This window comes from Mustelus asterias, chromosome 1 (assembly GCF_964213995.1).
Source record: "Mustelus asterias chromosome 1, sMusAst1.hap1.1, whole genome shotgun sequence".
NCBI lineage: Eukaryota > Metazoa > Chordata > Chondrichthyes > Carcharhiniformes > Triakidae > Mustelus > Mustelus asterias.
In genome coordinates this window covers 182,811,580-182,828,113 of record NC_135801.1, presented here as the reverse complement: position 1 = coordinate 182,828,113, position 16,534 = coordinate 182,811,580, and the positions used below count along the sequence as shown (strand labels likewise).

Genomic DNA, 16,534 nt, shown 5'->3' with positions numbered 1-16,534 from the left:
GACACAGATAGACTGGGACTTTTTCCCCTGGTGCGTAGGAGGCTCAGGGAGGTCTATAAAATAATGAACATCTTTTCCCAAAGGTAGGGGAGTCTAAAACAAGAGGGCATAGGTATAAGGTGAGGAGGGAGAGATACAAAAGGGTCCAGAGGGGCAATTTTCTCCACAGAGGGTGATGAGTGCCTAGAACAAGCTGCCAGAGGTAGTAGTAGAGGCGGGTACAATCTTGTCTTTTAAAAAGCATTTAGATAGTTACATGGGGACAATGGGTATAGAGGGATATGGACCAAACGCAGACAATTGGGACTAGCTTAGCAGTAAAAAAAAAAGGCGGCATGGACAAGCCAGGCCAAAGGGCCTGTTTCCATGCTGTAAACCTCTGACTTGATGGTCAAGGTGAGCTGTTCACAATTCTGAGACAGCTTCACTCTACATAATGCATTACGACAGTGACTACATTTCAAAGAAAAAGGGCCTGTCATTGGTAGCAAACAATTTGGAATGTCATGAAGTATTATAACGCAGACTCCTCAGTGGATCAGGGGTGAAGAGACGATTAAAAAAAAGGAAAGCTGACATCGTTTAAGACTTACCTGGATAGTCACATGAGCAGCCTGGGAATGGAGGGATACAAACGATTGGTCTAGTTGGACCAAGGAGCGGCACAGGCTTGGAGGGCCGAAGGGCCTGTTTCCTGTGCTGTACTGTTCTTTGTTCTTTATTTAACCCCGAAAGCTCAAAACATAAATTGCCAACATGGAGGGAAGGTTGGACATGATCAAGGGACCCAGAAAAAATTGTAGATACCCTCAGACACAGTACAAGGCAGTTTCTGATGACAAGGTTCGAAACAGCCCACTACAACACAAAAACAGCTCTGCCTGGATTCACTTCTAGCTGAGAGCCGGAAAACAAGTTCTCGGAGGGGAATCCCACAAGTTGGTTTTTGGGTCACGACTCTCAGCGTCATCTTTCTGTCGTCTCTTCTCTAGTGATGCCAACTCACCCTCTGTTTGCTGCACACAGGCTGTAGCTGATGATTTATGTGGCTTTTTACCACAACTATATAAAGCACTCACATACAAATGGAATTATTTATATTGATTTCAGCGAATATTCCATTGTGAAGGACAGTAACTATGTTACGACAACCAAGATCTTGCAAACAGTAGTGAGATAAGCTTCGAGGGCTCCTATGTATGCTTAGCTCTGTTTGCTTCATTAATGCAAAGACTTCATTTTAAGATATTTCTGCCTGTGCAATTACATTTAAATGCTAAACTTTTAAAGCTAACTTGACCACATTTTAAAACACAGCAGGCATGCTGGGATTAGCTTGAAAAATTGACTGTATTCTTTGAAAGTACAACGCTTAGCAGAAACAGACTTTCTCAGAAGCCAAAACAAAGTTTTTCATAAACAGCACCCTGCAAGTGGTTTTTGCAGCTCGAGAGAACATTTGCCGAGCAGTTTCAATAACACAGATAAGAATTAGCTTATATTGTCGTCACAGTTCTATGTTTAGTTAGTTCAGTCCAGAGTCTGTTCCGAGTGCTGCATTAATCAATACTGGACTGGCTTTTGTTATCTCTCTCCCTCCAGTTTCTTTCAGCTTTCTGTCATGTTAATTTTAAGACCTGTTCTATATAAAAGAAATTCAACTTTGTATCAGTGCCACCTCTATCTACTCAGAAGAACGAATGGACCCGACACAAGAGCTGGGCCTTTTTTTGCTGTTGTTAGACCATAACAAAATAGGAACAGGAGTCGGCCATTCAGCCCTTCGAGCTGCTCACCATTTCACAAGGTCATGGTTGATCCAACATTCACTAATCCACTTTCCTGCCTTCTCTCCGTAACTCTCAATTCCCCTCCTGGCTAAAAACCTATAAATCTCAGCCTCCACAGCTTCCTCGGGTAAAGAATTCCAAAGACTCACCACTCGAGAGTAGAAATTCTTCCTAAAATCCATCTTCAATGAGCACCCCCTTATTCTGAGTCTATGCCCTCTGGTCCTACACTCTCCCATGAGTGGAACCATCCTCCCAACATTTACCCTGTCCACGTCCCTAAGAATTTTATGTTTCCATTATATCAGCTCTCATTTCTCTGAACTCCAAGGAGTACAGATACAGCCTGTTTAATCTTTGCTCATATAGCAGTCCTTCTGTACTCAGGGTCATTCTACTAAACCTCCTCCGTACTTCCTTCAATGATAATATATATTTCCTTAAATAAGGGGACCAAAACTGCACACAGTACAAACATAAGATCATAAAACACAGGAGCAGAATTAGGCCACTCAACCAATCGAGTCTGCTCCGCCATTCAATCATGGCTGATAGTTTTCTCATTCCCATTCTCCTGCCTTTTCAACATAACCCCTGATCCCCTTTCTGTTTTAAAGGATCTTCCCTTTAGCAATTAGTGCAAACCCAGAGTCCTCAACTGTTCCTCATATGACAAGCTCTTCATTCCAGGGATCATTCTTGTGAACCACCTCTGGACCCTTTCCAAGGCCAGCACATCCTTCCTTAGATATGGGGCCCAAAACTGCTCACAATACTCCAAATGGGGTCTGACCGGAGCCTTATAAAGCCTCAGAAGTACATCCCTGCTCTTGTATTCTAGCCCTCATGACATGAATGCTAACATTGCATTTGCCTTCCTAACTGCCGACTGAACCTGCACATTAACCTCAAGAGAATCTTGAACAAGGACTCCCAAATCCCTTTGTGTGGCCTCATGGCCTCACTTGTACCTTTTACAGTTGTAGCAACACACTACTTTTTTACTCCAACCTTCTTGAAATAAAAGCTCGCATATATTTTGCCTTCCACAACGGTATGCCAACTTTGAGGGTTTCATGAACAAGGACCCCCAAGCCCCTTTGTGCTACAGTTTGCTACAGTCTCTCTCCATTTAAATAATAATCCGCCTTAAAAGTTAATAAGTGCATAAGATATAGGAGCAGAATTAGGCCATTCGGCCCATCGAGTCTGCTCCGCCATTCAATCATGGTTGATATGCTCCTCATCCCCATTTTCCTGCCTTCTCCCCATTACCAATTAAAAATCTGTCTAACCCCTCCTTAAATTTACTCACTGTCCCAGCATCCACTGCACTTTGGGAGAGCGAATTCCACAGATTCACAATCCTATGGGAGAAGTAGTTTCTCCTCAACTCAGTTTTAAATTTGCTACCCCTTATCCTAAGACTATGATCTCTCATCCTAGAATGCCCCACAAGAGGAAGCATCCGCTCCACGTCTACTTTATCCAGACCTTTTATCATCTTGTATACCTCAATTTAATCTCCCCTGATTCTTCTAAATTCCAGCGAGTATAGGTCTAAGCTGTTTGATCTCTCTTCTCACCTCATTGCTGAGTGATAGAGAAAGGCAATTCAAGGAACGTCCTGCCCTTCATCAAGCAGTCTACAGTGTCTTTCATCATATCAACAGGAAAGCAGAACTACTGATTTCTCAACGTCTCCCAGAGGTTATAATGTGCAGATCTCAACTATGTGCCACAGTGACTGGCAATAACAGGAGTGAATGCGTGCATTCACAATCATAGAACAGGAATCAGACCAGAAAAAGTGTTAGAATTTCAATGCAAAATGAAGCCGCGGAACATCCAGTAGACAGAAAATCAGATGTTGCTGTTTGGTAACATTGAATGAGTTTAGCAAACGTCTCTATATTCCTCTGTCCCTCATTCATCAAGAATCTACCTACCTTCTGCCCTAAAAAATATTCATTGGCGCTGCCTCCACCACTCTGGGTATCAATGTTCCAAAAATGAATGAACCCTGAGAAAACATTTCTTCTCAACTCTGTCTTAAATTGGAGACTCCTTATTTTTTAAACTGTGTTCCCCAGTTCCCACAAGGGGAAACATCCTTTCAAGAACCACCGTCAAGGTCCCTCAGGATCTTGCATGTTTCAATAAGATGACCCCTCAATCTTCTGAACTCCAATGGATACAGGTTCACTGTCAACCTTTCCTTTAATACAACAGTCCTCCCATTCCAGTTCTCAGACGAGTGAAACTTCTGAACTGCTTCTAATGCATATATCAAAGCTTAAATAAGACAACTACAGCTGTACATCAGTTCTCCAGATATGGGCTCACCAAGTCAAGAACAAAGAACAGTACAGCACAGGAAACAGGCCCTTCGGCCCTCCAAGCCCGTGCCGCTCATTGGTCCAACTAGACCATTTGTTTGTATCCCTCCATTCCCAGACTGCTCATGTGACTATCCAGGTAAGTGTTAAACGATGCCAGCATGTCTGCCTCCACCACCCTACTTGGCAGCGCATTCCAGGCCCCCACCACTCTGTGTAAAAAAACGCCCCTCTGATATCCGAGTTATACCTCGCCCCTCTCACCTTGACCCCGTGATCCCCCGTGATCTTCACCTCTGACTTGGGAAAAAGCTTCCCACTGTTCACCCTCACCATACCCTTCATAATTTTGTACACCTCTATTAGGTCTCCCCTCATTCTCCATCTTTCCAGGGAGAACAAGCCCAGTTTACCCAATCTCTCCTCATAGCTAAGACCCCCCATACCAGGCAACATCCTGGTAAACCTTCTCTGCACTCTAAAGCCTCCACGTCCTTCTGGTAATGCGGCGACCAGAACTGGACGCAGTACTCCAAATGTGGCCTAACCAGCTGCAACATCAGACTCCAGCTTTTATACTCTAACCCCATCCTATAAAGACAAGCATACCATATGCCTTCTTCACCACCTTCTCCACCTGTGTTGCCACCTTCAAGGATTTGTGGACTTGCACACCTAGGTCCCTCTGTGTTTCTATTCACTTGATGGCTCTGCCATTTATTGTATAACTCCCCCCTACATTAGTTCTTCCAAAATGCATCACTTCGCATTTATCTGGATTAAATTCCATCTGCCATTTCTCCGCCCAATTTTCCAGCCTATATCCTGCTGTATTGTCCGACAATGTTCATCGCTATCCGCAAGTCCAGCCATCTTCGTGTCATCCACAAACTTGCTGATAACTACACCTTCTTCCAAATCATATAAAGCCCTGTGGAACACCACTGGTCACAGACCTCCAGCCGGAAAAAGACCCTTCGACTGCTACCCTCTGTCTCCTGTGGCCAAGCCAGTTTTCTACCCATCTAGCCACCTCTCCTTGTATCCCATGAGCCTTAGCCTTCTTAACCAACCTGCCATGAGGGACTTTGTCAAATGCCTTACCAAAATCCATATAGACGACATCCACAGCCCTTCCTTCGTCAGCCGTTTTTGTCACTTCCTCAAAAAACTCCACCAAATTTGTAAGGCACGACCTCCCTCTTACAAAACCATGCTGTCACTAATGAGATTGTTCCGTTCTAAATGCGCATACACCCTGTCTCTAAGAATCCTCTCCAACAACTTCCCTACCACGTACGTCAAGCTCACTGGCCTTGTACAACTGTAGCAAAACATTCCAACTTTTATATTTAGTTCCCCTGGCAATAAACAAACATTCCATTTGCCTTCCTAATCACTTGCTTCATCCCACAACTTCCCGGTTCAGGACTGAAAGCTTAACCAACTGATCCGTGGCAATAATACAATGTGTTAATAAACTAAAAACAAAACAGGTGTAGGAGAATCCTCAACAGGAATTGTATTTACACGGGATTACTTTAATGTTAAAGATGCTAAAGAACTTTGCAGATGAAAAATTGATGCTGAGGAAAAGGAAGAGATATCAAGGAATCACTAAAGACTCAGGTAAAAGAATGGGTTTTAAGGTAGGTCTTTTTTTTAAAATTCATTTTTACAATGAGAGAGTCTCGACCAGGCCAGCATTTATTGCCCATTCCTAATTGCCCTCAAATGGGTGGTGGTGAGCTGCCTTATTGAACCGCTGCAGTCCCTGAGGTCTAAGTACGCCCACAGTGATGTTAAGGAATTCCAGTATTTTGACCCAGTGTTGTTGAAGGAACGGTGATGTATTTCCAAGTTAGGATGGTGCATGACTTTGAAGTGAACGTTTCCAGGTATCTGCTGCTTTTGTCCTTCGAGATGGTATTGGTCGTGGGTTCGGAAGGTGCTGCCTAAGGAGCCTTTGTCAGTTGCCAAAGTGCATCTTGTAGCCGTACACACGGCTGCCAGTGTGGGTCAGTGATAAAGGGATTGAATGTTTGTGGAAGGGATGCCAATCAAGCAGGCTTTGTCTGGATGGCGTGGAGTCTTAAGTGCTCAAGGAGCTGCACTCATCAGGCAAGTGGTGGGTATTTCATCACAGGTCTGACTTGTGCCTTAAAGTTTGTAGAATCAGGAGGAGAGTTGCTCACCACAGGATTTCTAGCCTCTGACCTGGTAATACTATTGAATGTCAAGGGGCAATGGTTAGGTTCTCAGTTGTTAAAGACGGTCATTGCCTGGCATAAATGTTATTTGCCACTTATCAGCCCAAGCCTAGATATTTCGACATGAACTGCTTGAGGAATGGACATGCCAACATCCAACCTTATGATGGAAGGAAAATCACTTTTGAAGCAGCTGAAGATGGTTGGGCCTAAAACACTACCCTGAGAAGCTCCTGCAGTCATGTCCTGGAACTGAGATGACTGATCTTCAACCACAACCATCTCCCTTTGTGTTAGGTATGAGTCCAACCAGCAGAGTTCCTCTCCCCCCAGATCCCTATCAACTCCAGTTTTGCTCGGGCTCCTTGATGTCACACCCAGTCAAATGCTGCCTTGATGTTATTCTCACCTCTGTCATGTAACTCTTTCATCCATGTTTGAACTAAGGTCAAGGTCTGTGACTCTGACAGAACCCAAAGCGTCAGTGAGCAGACTATTCCTGAGCAAGTGCCACTTGATAGTGCTGTTAATGACCCTTTACACCATTTACCGATGATTTGAGAGGAGGCTGATGGGTGGCAATTGGTCAGGTAGGATTTGTCTTGCTGTGCGTACGCAGGACATACCTGGGCAAATTCCCACATTGCCTGGTAGATGTCAGTGTTGTAGCTGCACTGGAAGATCTTGGCTAGGGACACGGCATGCTTTGGACCACATCTTCAATACTATTGCTGGGATACTGTCAGGGCCCTTAGCCTTCGGCAGCATCCAGTGCATTCAGCCATTTCTGGATATCATGTAGACTGAATAGAAGTGGCTGAAGACTGGCATCTGTGATGCTGGGTACCTCCGGAGGAGGCCGAGACAGATCATCCACTCAGTACTTTTGGCTGAAGATTGTTGCGAATGCTTCACCATTATTCTTTGCACTGATGTGCTGGGTTCCTCCATTACTGAGAATGTGGATATCCTCCTCCAGTGAGTTGTTCAATTGCCCACCACCATTGACAACTGGACACGGCAGGTTTGCAGAGATTAGATCTGATGGTTGTTGAATTGCTTAGATCTATCTGTCATTTGCTATTTGGCATGGAACTAGTCGTGTGTTGTAGCTTCACCAGGTTCTCACCTCTTTCTTCTTAAGGTATGCCTGATGTTGCTCCTGGCATGCACTCTTCATTGAACCAGGGTTGATTCCCTGGCTTGGTGATAATAAATAGGAACAGGAGTAGGTTATTCAGCCCTTCAAGCCTGCTCCGCATTTAATAAGGTCATGGCTGATCTAACATTCCGTCTTAAATGAGCACCCCCTTATTCTGCAACTACGCCCTCTGGTCCGACATGCACCGATGAGTGGAAACATCCTCCCAACATTAACCCTGTCTAACCCCTGAAAAATGTTATATGTTTCAGTCATATTACCTCTCATTCTTCTGAACTCCAAGGAGTACAGACCCAACTTGTTTAATCTTCTCATGTCAGTCCCTCCAGGATCATCCTCGTAAACCTCCTCTTGTACTGCCTCCAATGACAATATATATTTCCTTAAATAAGAGGACCAAAACTGCACATTCCAAATGTAGCACCACCTCTTTACTTCTATACTCTAGCCTTCCCTATTACCTACTGCCCCTGTATTCTAGCTTTCCAGGTTTCATGAACAAGGACCCCAAATCCATTTGTGCTACAGCTTTCTGCAGTATCTCTCCAATTAAATAATAATCCGCCTTCTCATTCTTTGTTCCAAAATGAACAAGCTCACCTTGAATTATATTTGCCGATTTTCTGACCACTCACCAAACCTGTCAATATCTCAAACTATTGATATCCTCCTTACAACTTGCCTGAGAATCATAGAATCCCTACAGTGCAGGAGGCCATTCGGCCCATTGAGCCTGCGCTGACAACAATCCCACCCAGGCCCTTTTCCCGTAAGCCCACGTATTTCCCCTGCTAGTCTCCCTGACAGTAAGGGGCAATTTAGCATGGCCAATCAACCTCACCTGCACACCTTTGGACTGTGGAAGGATCATCCGCAAACTTCTGTTCCTTCCTCCAAATCATTCATATTTATTAAGAGCTGTGGTCCCAGCGCTGACAGCTCTGGCACTGCACTGGTTACTGCCCTTCTATCGGCACTCACTGCTTCCTGTTCATTAGCCAATACTCTATCCATGCTAAAATATTACCTTCAACACCATGAGTTCCTGTCATGTGTAGTAGCCCTTTGAGTGGCACCTTATCAAATGCCTTTGAAAATGAAAGCCCACAGTGCCTCATGGACGCGCAGTTGTGAGATCTGCTCAAAGTATATCCCATTTAGCATGGTGATAGTGCCACATTACACAATGGACGGTATCCTCAATGCAAAGACGAAACTTTGTCTCCACAACGACTGTGTGGTGGTCACCCCTACCGATACGGTTAGGGACAAATGCATTCGCAGCAGGCAGGTTGGTGAGGATGGGGCCCAAGTATGTTTTTCCCTCATGTTGGTTCCCTCAACTCCCAGTCGAGCAGATACGTCCTTTAGGACCCGTCCAGCAAACCTCTCTTGGTGATGGACGTTGAAGTCTCCCACTTGTGAAATGATGGAATGCAGAGCTCTCTCAGGGAGCAGGACACGAGAGGGTTACAGAAATAAGGAGGGATGAGGCCACGAGAATGAGAATTTTAAATTCAAGTCTTTGGGGCAGGTCAGTGACCTCAGGGTGCTGGACGATAGTGAATTAGATCACAATAGGATGTGGGCAGCAGAGCTGTGAATAAGCTGAAGTTTATAGAGCTTGGATAAGCGAAAGAGGGTTGGGAAGGTTGAGCCTGGAGGTGACACAAGCATCGATGTGAGTTTTGGCAAACAGACTGAAGCAGAGATGGGGATGGTCAAAGTTATGGAGGTGGAAGTTGGCAGAAAGATGTGACAGACAATGGCATTCATCCTTACCTCAGGCTTGCTGAAACTGGCAGAGACTAGAGAACCAGCGCCCACATCGAGCTCCCACTGTTTGGCCCCATGATTCTCTGGATCCAATGCTGCAATACGCCCATCCATCATGCTTATAATAACCAGGGATCTGCCAGCAGATACAAGCAGGATAAAGGCAAGATGAGATGCTCTGACACACAAGTCTGATATTATCCACTGTGATGATAGAAAATTGGTCAACAGAATTTCAGTACAAGTGACTGGTATGATTTCTACGTCTACACAGACAACTGTTCACCATCATAAGTAGTCGAGTGAGCCCTTTGAAACTTAGACTGTATCTGCAAAGAACACCTTGAATGATACAGCAAAATTAATAAGAATCTACAGTACCACAAAAGGCTACTGATCCCACCTGATGTGTGCCACCATTTATGCTCCATTGAGCCTTCCCTCATTCTCATCTCCCTTCCTGGCATTCCGCCCTTGACACCCCGCTTGCAAGCATCAAGCCTATTCTGCCCTGTCTGTGGTCATGTTTCTCTTATCCTTCACTGCATCAAGAGAGATGCAGTCATGGTACGCCACACTCATCCATCTAGCTCCATCCTCGCACATCCACGACAGCACGTCTTGAAGAGCTCTGATGTCATAGAAACTAGGAGGAAGAGTAGGCCATTCAACCCTTCAAGCCTGCTCTGCCATTCATTTTGATCATGGCTAATCATCGAATTCAATGTCCTGATCCCCCCTTCCTCCCATATCCCTTGATCCCTTTTGCTCCAAGAGCTATATTTAATTTCTTCTTGAAATCAGACCATGTTTTGGCCTCAACTACTTTCTGTGGTAACGAATTCCACACCCTCTGGGTGAAGAAATTTCTCCTCACCTCAGTCCTAAAAGGCTTACTCCTTATCCTCAAACAATGACCCCTAATTCTGGACTCTCCCACCATTAGGAGCATTCTTTCTGAATCTACCCTGTCTAACCCTGTTAGAATTTTATAAGTTTCTATGAGATCCCCTCTCACTCTTCTGCGAATATAATCCCAACCGACTTAGTCTCTCCCCATATGACAGACCTGCCATCCCAGGAATCAGCCTGGTAAACCATCGCTGTACTCCCTCTATAGCAAGGACATCCTTCCTTAGATAAGGACACCAAATCTGGACACAATACTCCAGGTGTGGCCTCACCAACGCCCTATACAATTGCAGCAAGACACCCCTATGTCTCTACTCAAATCTTCTCACTATGAAGGCCAACATACCATTTGCCTTCTTTACTGCCTGCTGTACCTGTGTGCTTACTTTCAGCGACTGATGCACGAAGACTCCAAGGTCTCGTTGAGTATCCACCTCTCTCAATTTACACCCATTCAAGTAATAATCTGTATTCCTATTCTTACTACCAAAATGGATAACCTCACATTTATCCACATTATGCTGCATCTGCCATGCAGATGTCCACACACACAGCCTGTCCAAATCACGCTGAAGCATCTCTGCATCCTCTTCCCACCCAATGTCAGTCATCTAACTACACCTAGGTTGACCCTTCTTTCTGCTGCCCTCCACTCTGTCCACTGGGAGATCTCTGCAGCTTTTCAGCTCTGATCAAATGACCAAAACACCGACATGTTCTTTTCGAATTCTTCTTGCTCTTGCAATTCCGACTTACAGCCTCTGACCTGATAGTTCAACCCATCATGACTGGTGAAAACTATTTACAGTGATACATGAGTGTTGCACAAAATGAAAAAGAAACCAGCATTTAATCAATGGTCTAATAGTATAGTGGCATTGTGTTAAATTAATTCAAGTAACAACAGAGCCTTGAGACAGTCTTAATGTGAAATCTTGTTATAATCTGGTTAGGGACCAGTAACTTTTTGTTTAAAATGGGCAAAAGCTTGAACTCCCAAATCCTTAATAAATCCACAAGGTGAAAATAAATTTAACTATACAAAGTCAGCAAAGTTAAACATCTAGAATATTTGTCTCTTAAAATGAGATAAATATGAATTAACAGGCAAGCTGCGAACAATTTTAGTCCCCTTATCTAAGGAAGGACATACCGGCATTGGAGGCAGTCGAGAGAAGGTTCACCAGGTTAATCCCAAGTTTGGAGGGATTCTCTTATGAGGAAAGAGGTTGAGCAGCTTGGGTCTGCACTCATTGGAGTTTAGAAGAATGAGAGTCGTCTTTATTGAGATATCTATGATTCTCAGGGGGCTTAACAGGGTAGGTGCTGAGAGGTTGTTTCCCCTTGTGGGAGCGTCTAGGACCAGAAGGCATAATCTCAGAGTAAAGGGTCGCCTATTTAACAAAGATATGAGGAGGAATTTCTTCTCTCAGAGGGTAGTGAATCTGTGAAATTCTTTATGGCAGAGAGCTGTAGAAGCTGGGTTTTAGGTCAGCAAGGGAATCAAGGGTGATGGGATAAGGCAGGAAAATGGAGTTGAGGATCATATCAGATCTCATTGAATGGCAGAGCAGATTTGATGGGCCAAATGGTCTACTTCTGCTTCTACATCTTTAGCCTTATAATAAATGAAGTAGTGGCAGATGCAACATAGACAAATGTCGGATTTTTCAGCCAGCCACTCAGACATTAATGATCAGAGAGTCACGAAATCTCATTAAAACACTATTTTTCACAACGGATTTCAACATTCGGAGGTCGAGCCTCCGGCTTCCCTCAAAAACCCCTCCCACCTGGGCTGCCTCAATGACTGCTCACCTCTTGATGGTTCAATCTCTTCACCTGAGATTCATTGAAATCCAGGGGTGAATCCTATCTCCCAGCAGCAAACTCCAAATTACCGAAGATTTCTCCTGAGCCCCAACTGCCTCCAGCATAGAACTAACAACCTCCAGTCACTTTCTCAGCTCCCCAGGACTTCCCTGAGCCCTGACTGCTCACAGCTTCCAGGGCTTCTCTAAGAGTCGCAAACTACATGAGGTCTAAACTGTAACTGGCCTCCCCCTCTCACCCAACAACAGAAATAAATAACCTTCTTAAACTCCACCCATCTCCATGATGTCTTTCAGGGTTCAGTGACTACTTTTAAACCAATTAGCTGCAACTCAAACAAAACATCCCTGGACTCCACGTTTTTAAAGCAGTGTAGACATTATGGCTCCAGTTCAGTAAACCCAGCTGCTATTACCCTTCTAGCTATTAAACCCTTAAGTCAGTGGTTCCCAAACTTATTTCACTGGGCCACACTTTCGGAATAAAAATTTGCTCGCGCCACACTGAATTTTTTATTGATAAGAAATACATTCAAAAACAAAAAAACAACTCTTAGCAGTGCTTGATTCATAACATAGAACACAACTACTTTATAATATGATCTTGGGACATCCAGAAAGTATAAAACAATGCTTGTTTAAACCATGTTTAAATGTTTCTTTGATTGTCCTTGAATCTTCCCGCCACACTTGCCATCCTCTCTCGCCGCACCAGTATGGCGCGCCGCACCCTTTGGGAACCACTGCCTTAAGTCAACATGGCCCAATCTTTTAAGTGTAGCATATTCCAAGCTGCTTTAGGTTTTATTTATCCCATCTTCTTCCAATTAAACTTGAGTCCTCCCAGAACTAAACTTTACCTCTAAAATATTAACATGAACTAGATGAACTCTAAGCCAAGAGAGATATATTTTCACTGTAAAACCCCAACCACAACCACTTGTAAAACAAAATCAGAAAGATTTTTAAAATATTGAATATATATTGTTTGCATTCTCCACAGTTGCACGCCAAAAGCTTGGGTCTGGCTGCAAACATGCAAGGACACCTCTGATGAACTGGAGTCACAGTACATTTCCCCTATCTACCAGGATGACTCTCTTCTGTTACACTGAATAAAAGTGGTTCCATCACAAGCTCTTAGAAGAGCATCCAAAGGTCTATCAGACACTGTCTACCAATGCTCCAACTCCGCACTCTATGGTTAACCATCTTTAACTCCCCCAGAGAACTAAAACAGGTGGGATAGTAAGTTACGATAATAAGAAATTTACAAATGGATATAAGAAATAAATAAAATTGGCATAGTCCCAAATGACTATAGACTGCACGTCCCATTGAGGGGGAGAGCTGACTGGTGGTGATTTAACCTGAGGAACACCACCCCTCAGGTGAGGGGCAAGGTTGAGAAGGTGGGTCTTCATGAATAACCTCAGCTGGTATGGAAATTAAACCAACGCTGGTGGCATCGCTCTGCATCACAAACTAGCTGACCAGCCAACTCAGCTAAACCAAGCCCCATAAATGGATATGGATAGGCTAAATGAAAGGGGCAAAATTTGGCAAATGGGGTAGATAAGTGTGAAGTGATCCATTTTGGTAGAAAAACACAGGCAAACCATCATCTAAATGGAGAGAAAATTCAGAGAGTTTCAATGCAGAGGAATCTGGGTGTCCTCGTGCATGAATCACAGAAAACTAGTATGCAGGTTCAGCAGGTAATAAGGAAGGCAAATGGAACTTTGACACTTGTTGCTAAAGGAATAGAATATAAAAGTGGTGAAGTGTTGCTGCTACTGTACAAAGCATTAATGAGACTTCACTTAGAATATTGCGTACAGTTTTGGTCCCCTTACTTGAAGAGGGATGCAATGGCAGTTCAGAGAAGGTTCACTAGATTGATTTCAGAGATGAAGGATTTATCTTACTAAGAAAGGTTGTGCATTTTAGGCATTTACTCCCTGGAGTTTAGAAGAATAAGAGGTCTAACTGAGGTGTCCAAGGTGATGAGGAGGATTGACAAAGCCAACACAGAGAGGATGATTCCCCTTGTAGGGCAATCTCGAACAAGAGTTCATAGTTTTAAGATAAGGGGTGGAAAATTTAAAACAGATGAGGAGAAATTGTCTCTCTCAAAAGAGTGGTGAGTGTGTGGAATTTACTACCCCAGAGCGTGGTGGATGACGGGACTTGGAGTAAATTTAAGGACAAGGTAGACAGATTTTTAATTAGTAAGGGTTTGAAGGGCTATGGTGAACGGGCAGGTAAGTTTGATTTGATTTGTCACATGTATTGATTGGTACACAGTGAAAAGTAGTTTTTTTATTAGTGTCACATAAAAGCTTACATTAACACTGTAATGAAGTTACTGTGAAAATCCCCTAGTCGCCACACTCCAGCACCTGTTTGGGGACGCTAAGGGAGAATTTAGCATGGCTAATGCATTTAACCAGCACGTCTTTCGGACTGTGGGAGGAAACCGGTGCACCCAGAGAAAACCCACGCAGACACGGGGAGAACTTGTGCAGACGCGACACAGACAGTGACTCAAGCCAGGAATCGAACCTTGGTCCCCTGGGAGTATTGTTTCTTGTCCGTTACACAGACAAAGCATACCATTCATACAGTACGTAGGGGAAGAGGAAAAGAGAGGGTGCAAAATACGTTACAGCCACAGCTAGGATGTAGAGAAAGATCAGCCTAACATAAGGTAGGTCTACTCAAGTCTGATGGCAGCAGGGAAGAAGCTGTTCCCGAGTTGGTTGGTAGGTGGAGTTGAGGCTGATAGGAGATCAGCTATGATTGTAATAAATGGCTGAGCAGGCTCAAGGAGCCGAACTGCCTACTCCTGCTGACAGTTCTTACAATTTAAGCAGGAACCAGGTGACTGGGTCCAATGGCTTATCTTATTCCTGCTCTGTGAAACTGTGCCTCACAATTCTGTTTCTAAAAAGAATAAAGGCTCTTAAGACATCTTGATAGGTTGGCACCATTGTCAGGGCAGCACAGTGGTTAGCAGTGCTGCCTCACAGCGCCAGGGTCATGGGTTGAATTCCAACCTCGGGTCACTGTCTGTGTGGAGTCTGCACATTCTCCCCATGTCGGCATTTGCTTCCTCGGGGTGCTTTGGTTTCCTCCCAAAGATGTGCAGGTTAGGTGGATTGGCCATGGTAAATTGTCCCTTGGTGTTAGAGGGGGACTAACAAGGGTAAATAGGAGGGGTTATGGGGGTGGAGCATGGGTGGGATTGTTGTCAGGGCAGACTCGATGGGCTGAATGGCCTCCTTCTGCACTGTAGGGATTGTACGAGGTTTACTAAAGGGTGTTTGGTCCATGTTGTGATATCTGGATAGTGTCCAACAGGTGAAAGAAAATAAAAAACAGAACGGAGAGAAGCAATCTCAAAGATCACTGACTGGAGTTTGAGAAAGTTTAGTCCAAGGTGCAATGAACTCATAATGGCACAAGAGGTGGCCACTTGGCCCATCCCGTCTGTACTAGCCCTCCCAAGAACAAGTCACAGTGGACATGGTGGAGCCGGGGAGGACAGGGGCAGCTGCGGGTTAAGGGGGCTCTCACCTGGGCTTCTCACCCCCGGTCGCCTCGCTTTCCTCCGCCTCATCGTCCTCCACAACAGCCTCGATCCCGGCTCCTCCCGCTCCACCCCCCGCTGCCCCGGAGCCGAGCAAAGGAACTGAGGCCTCCGGCGGCATCAGCAGCAGCGGCGGCGGCTCCTCCCGGACCCCCAGCGCCAGGCACAGCATCAGCATGGAGAGGAGGAGGAGGAGGGAGCGGCCCCAAGAAGCCATGGCTGGGACATGAACGGACCCGGCGACACTCTCCGCTTCTGCCGCTCCGCCTGTTTGTTGTGGTCCGTTCGAGGCGGCGGGTGGGCGCGCGGAGGGGGCGGGGCCGCCATCCAGTTTCCCACACTCTGATTGGCTTACCCTCCCGTCGCTCAGACGAAAGAAACCAATCGGCCTTCGAATACATAGGTAGGGGCAGCCGGCTCCCATTTCTGATTGGACAATCCTGCTGTCGCTCAACAAAGCGACAGCAGGATTGTCCAAAATATCCAATCACTGCCTTCCGAATCGGGTTTGAGGGGGGTTTGTTGTGAGGGGGTTTGTCCCGCCCCCTTCGTGTCCTGATTGGGTGGAAGCCATGCCATGCCATTCCGACATTCGCCAATCCGCTGCGAAGCGAGGGCGGGCCGCTCCCGCGGCCGCCGTTCATTGGTCGAGCTCTTGGGCTGCTCCGCCAATAAGGAGCGGGGGGTTGGAACGGGTGACGCACGCGCCGCTCCAGATTGGGAGACGTTAGTTTTCCATTCATGAGATTGGCGGCGCGGCCGATTGGAGCAGCTGTGGGGTGACATCAGCAGGGAGACGTGGCCGGTTCCAAAGCAGCACGGGGCAGGGGGGCGGGGCGAGAGGAGGGACGGCGGCCCAGAGAAGACTGAACATACAGATCGCCTTAAAGGGCCACTCCACCCTGCGAGTGTTTGCCTCAC

At 45.5% G+C, this 16,534-nt stretch overlaps 1 protein-coding gene across 2 annotated transcripts in view; it reads right to left on the bottom strand.

Annotated features, from left to right (window-relative positions):
- The window catches only part of eif2ak3 (eukaryotic translation initiation factor 2-alpha kinase 3), a 91,823-nt gene extending 75,909 nt beyond the window's left edge, over positions 1–15,914 (bottom strand). The window contains exons 1-2 of one of the 2 annotated variants that reach the window (XM_078223997.1): positions 15,601–15,914; positions 9,284–9,413 (exon numbers count right to left, since the gene is read on the bottom strand). In XM_078223997.1, coding sequence (XP_078080123.1) covers positions 9,284–9,413; positions 15,601–15,830 — 360 coding nt within the window. In that variant the 5' untranslated portion in view covers positions 15,831–15,914. The remainder of the gene's footprint in view (positions 1–9,283; positions 9,414–15,600) is intronic. The other variant, XM_078224005.1, reaches the window with a different exon arrangement.
- Positions 15,915–16,534: the final 620 nt, after the last annotated feature.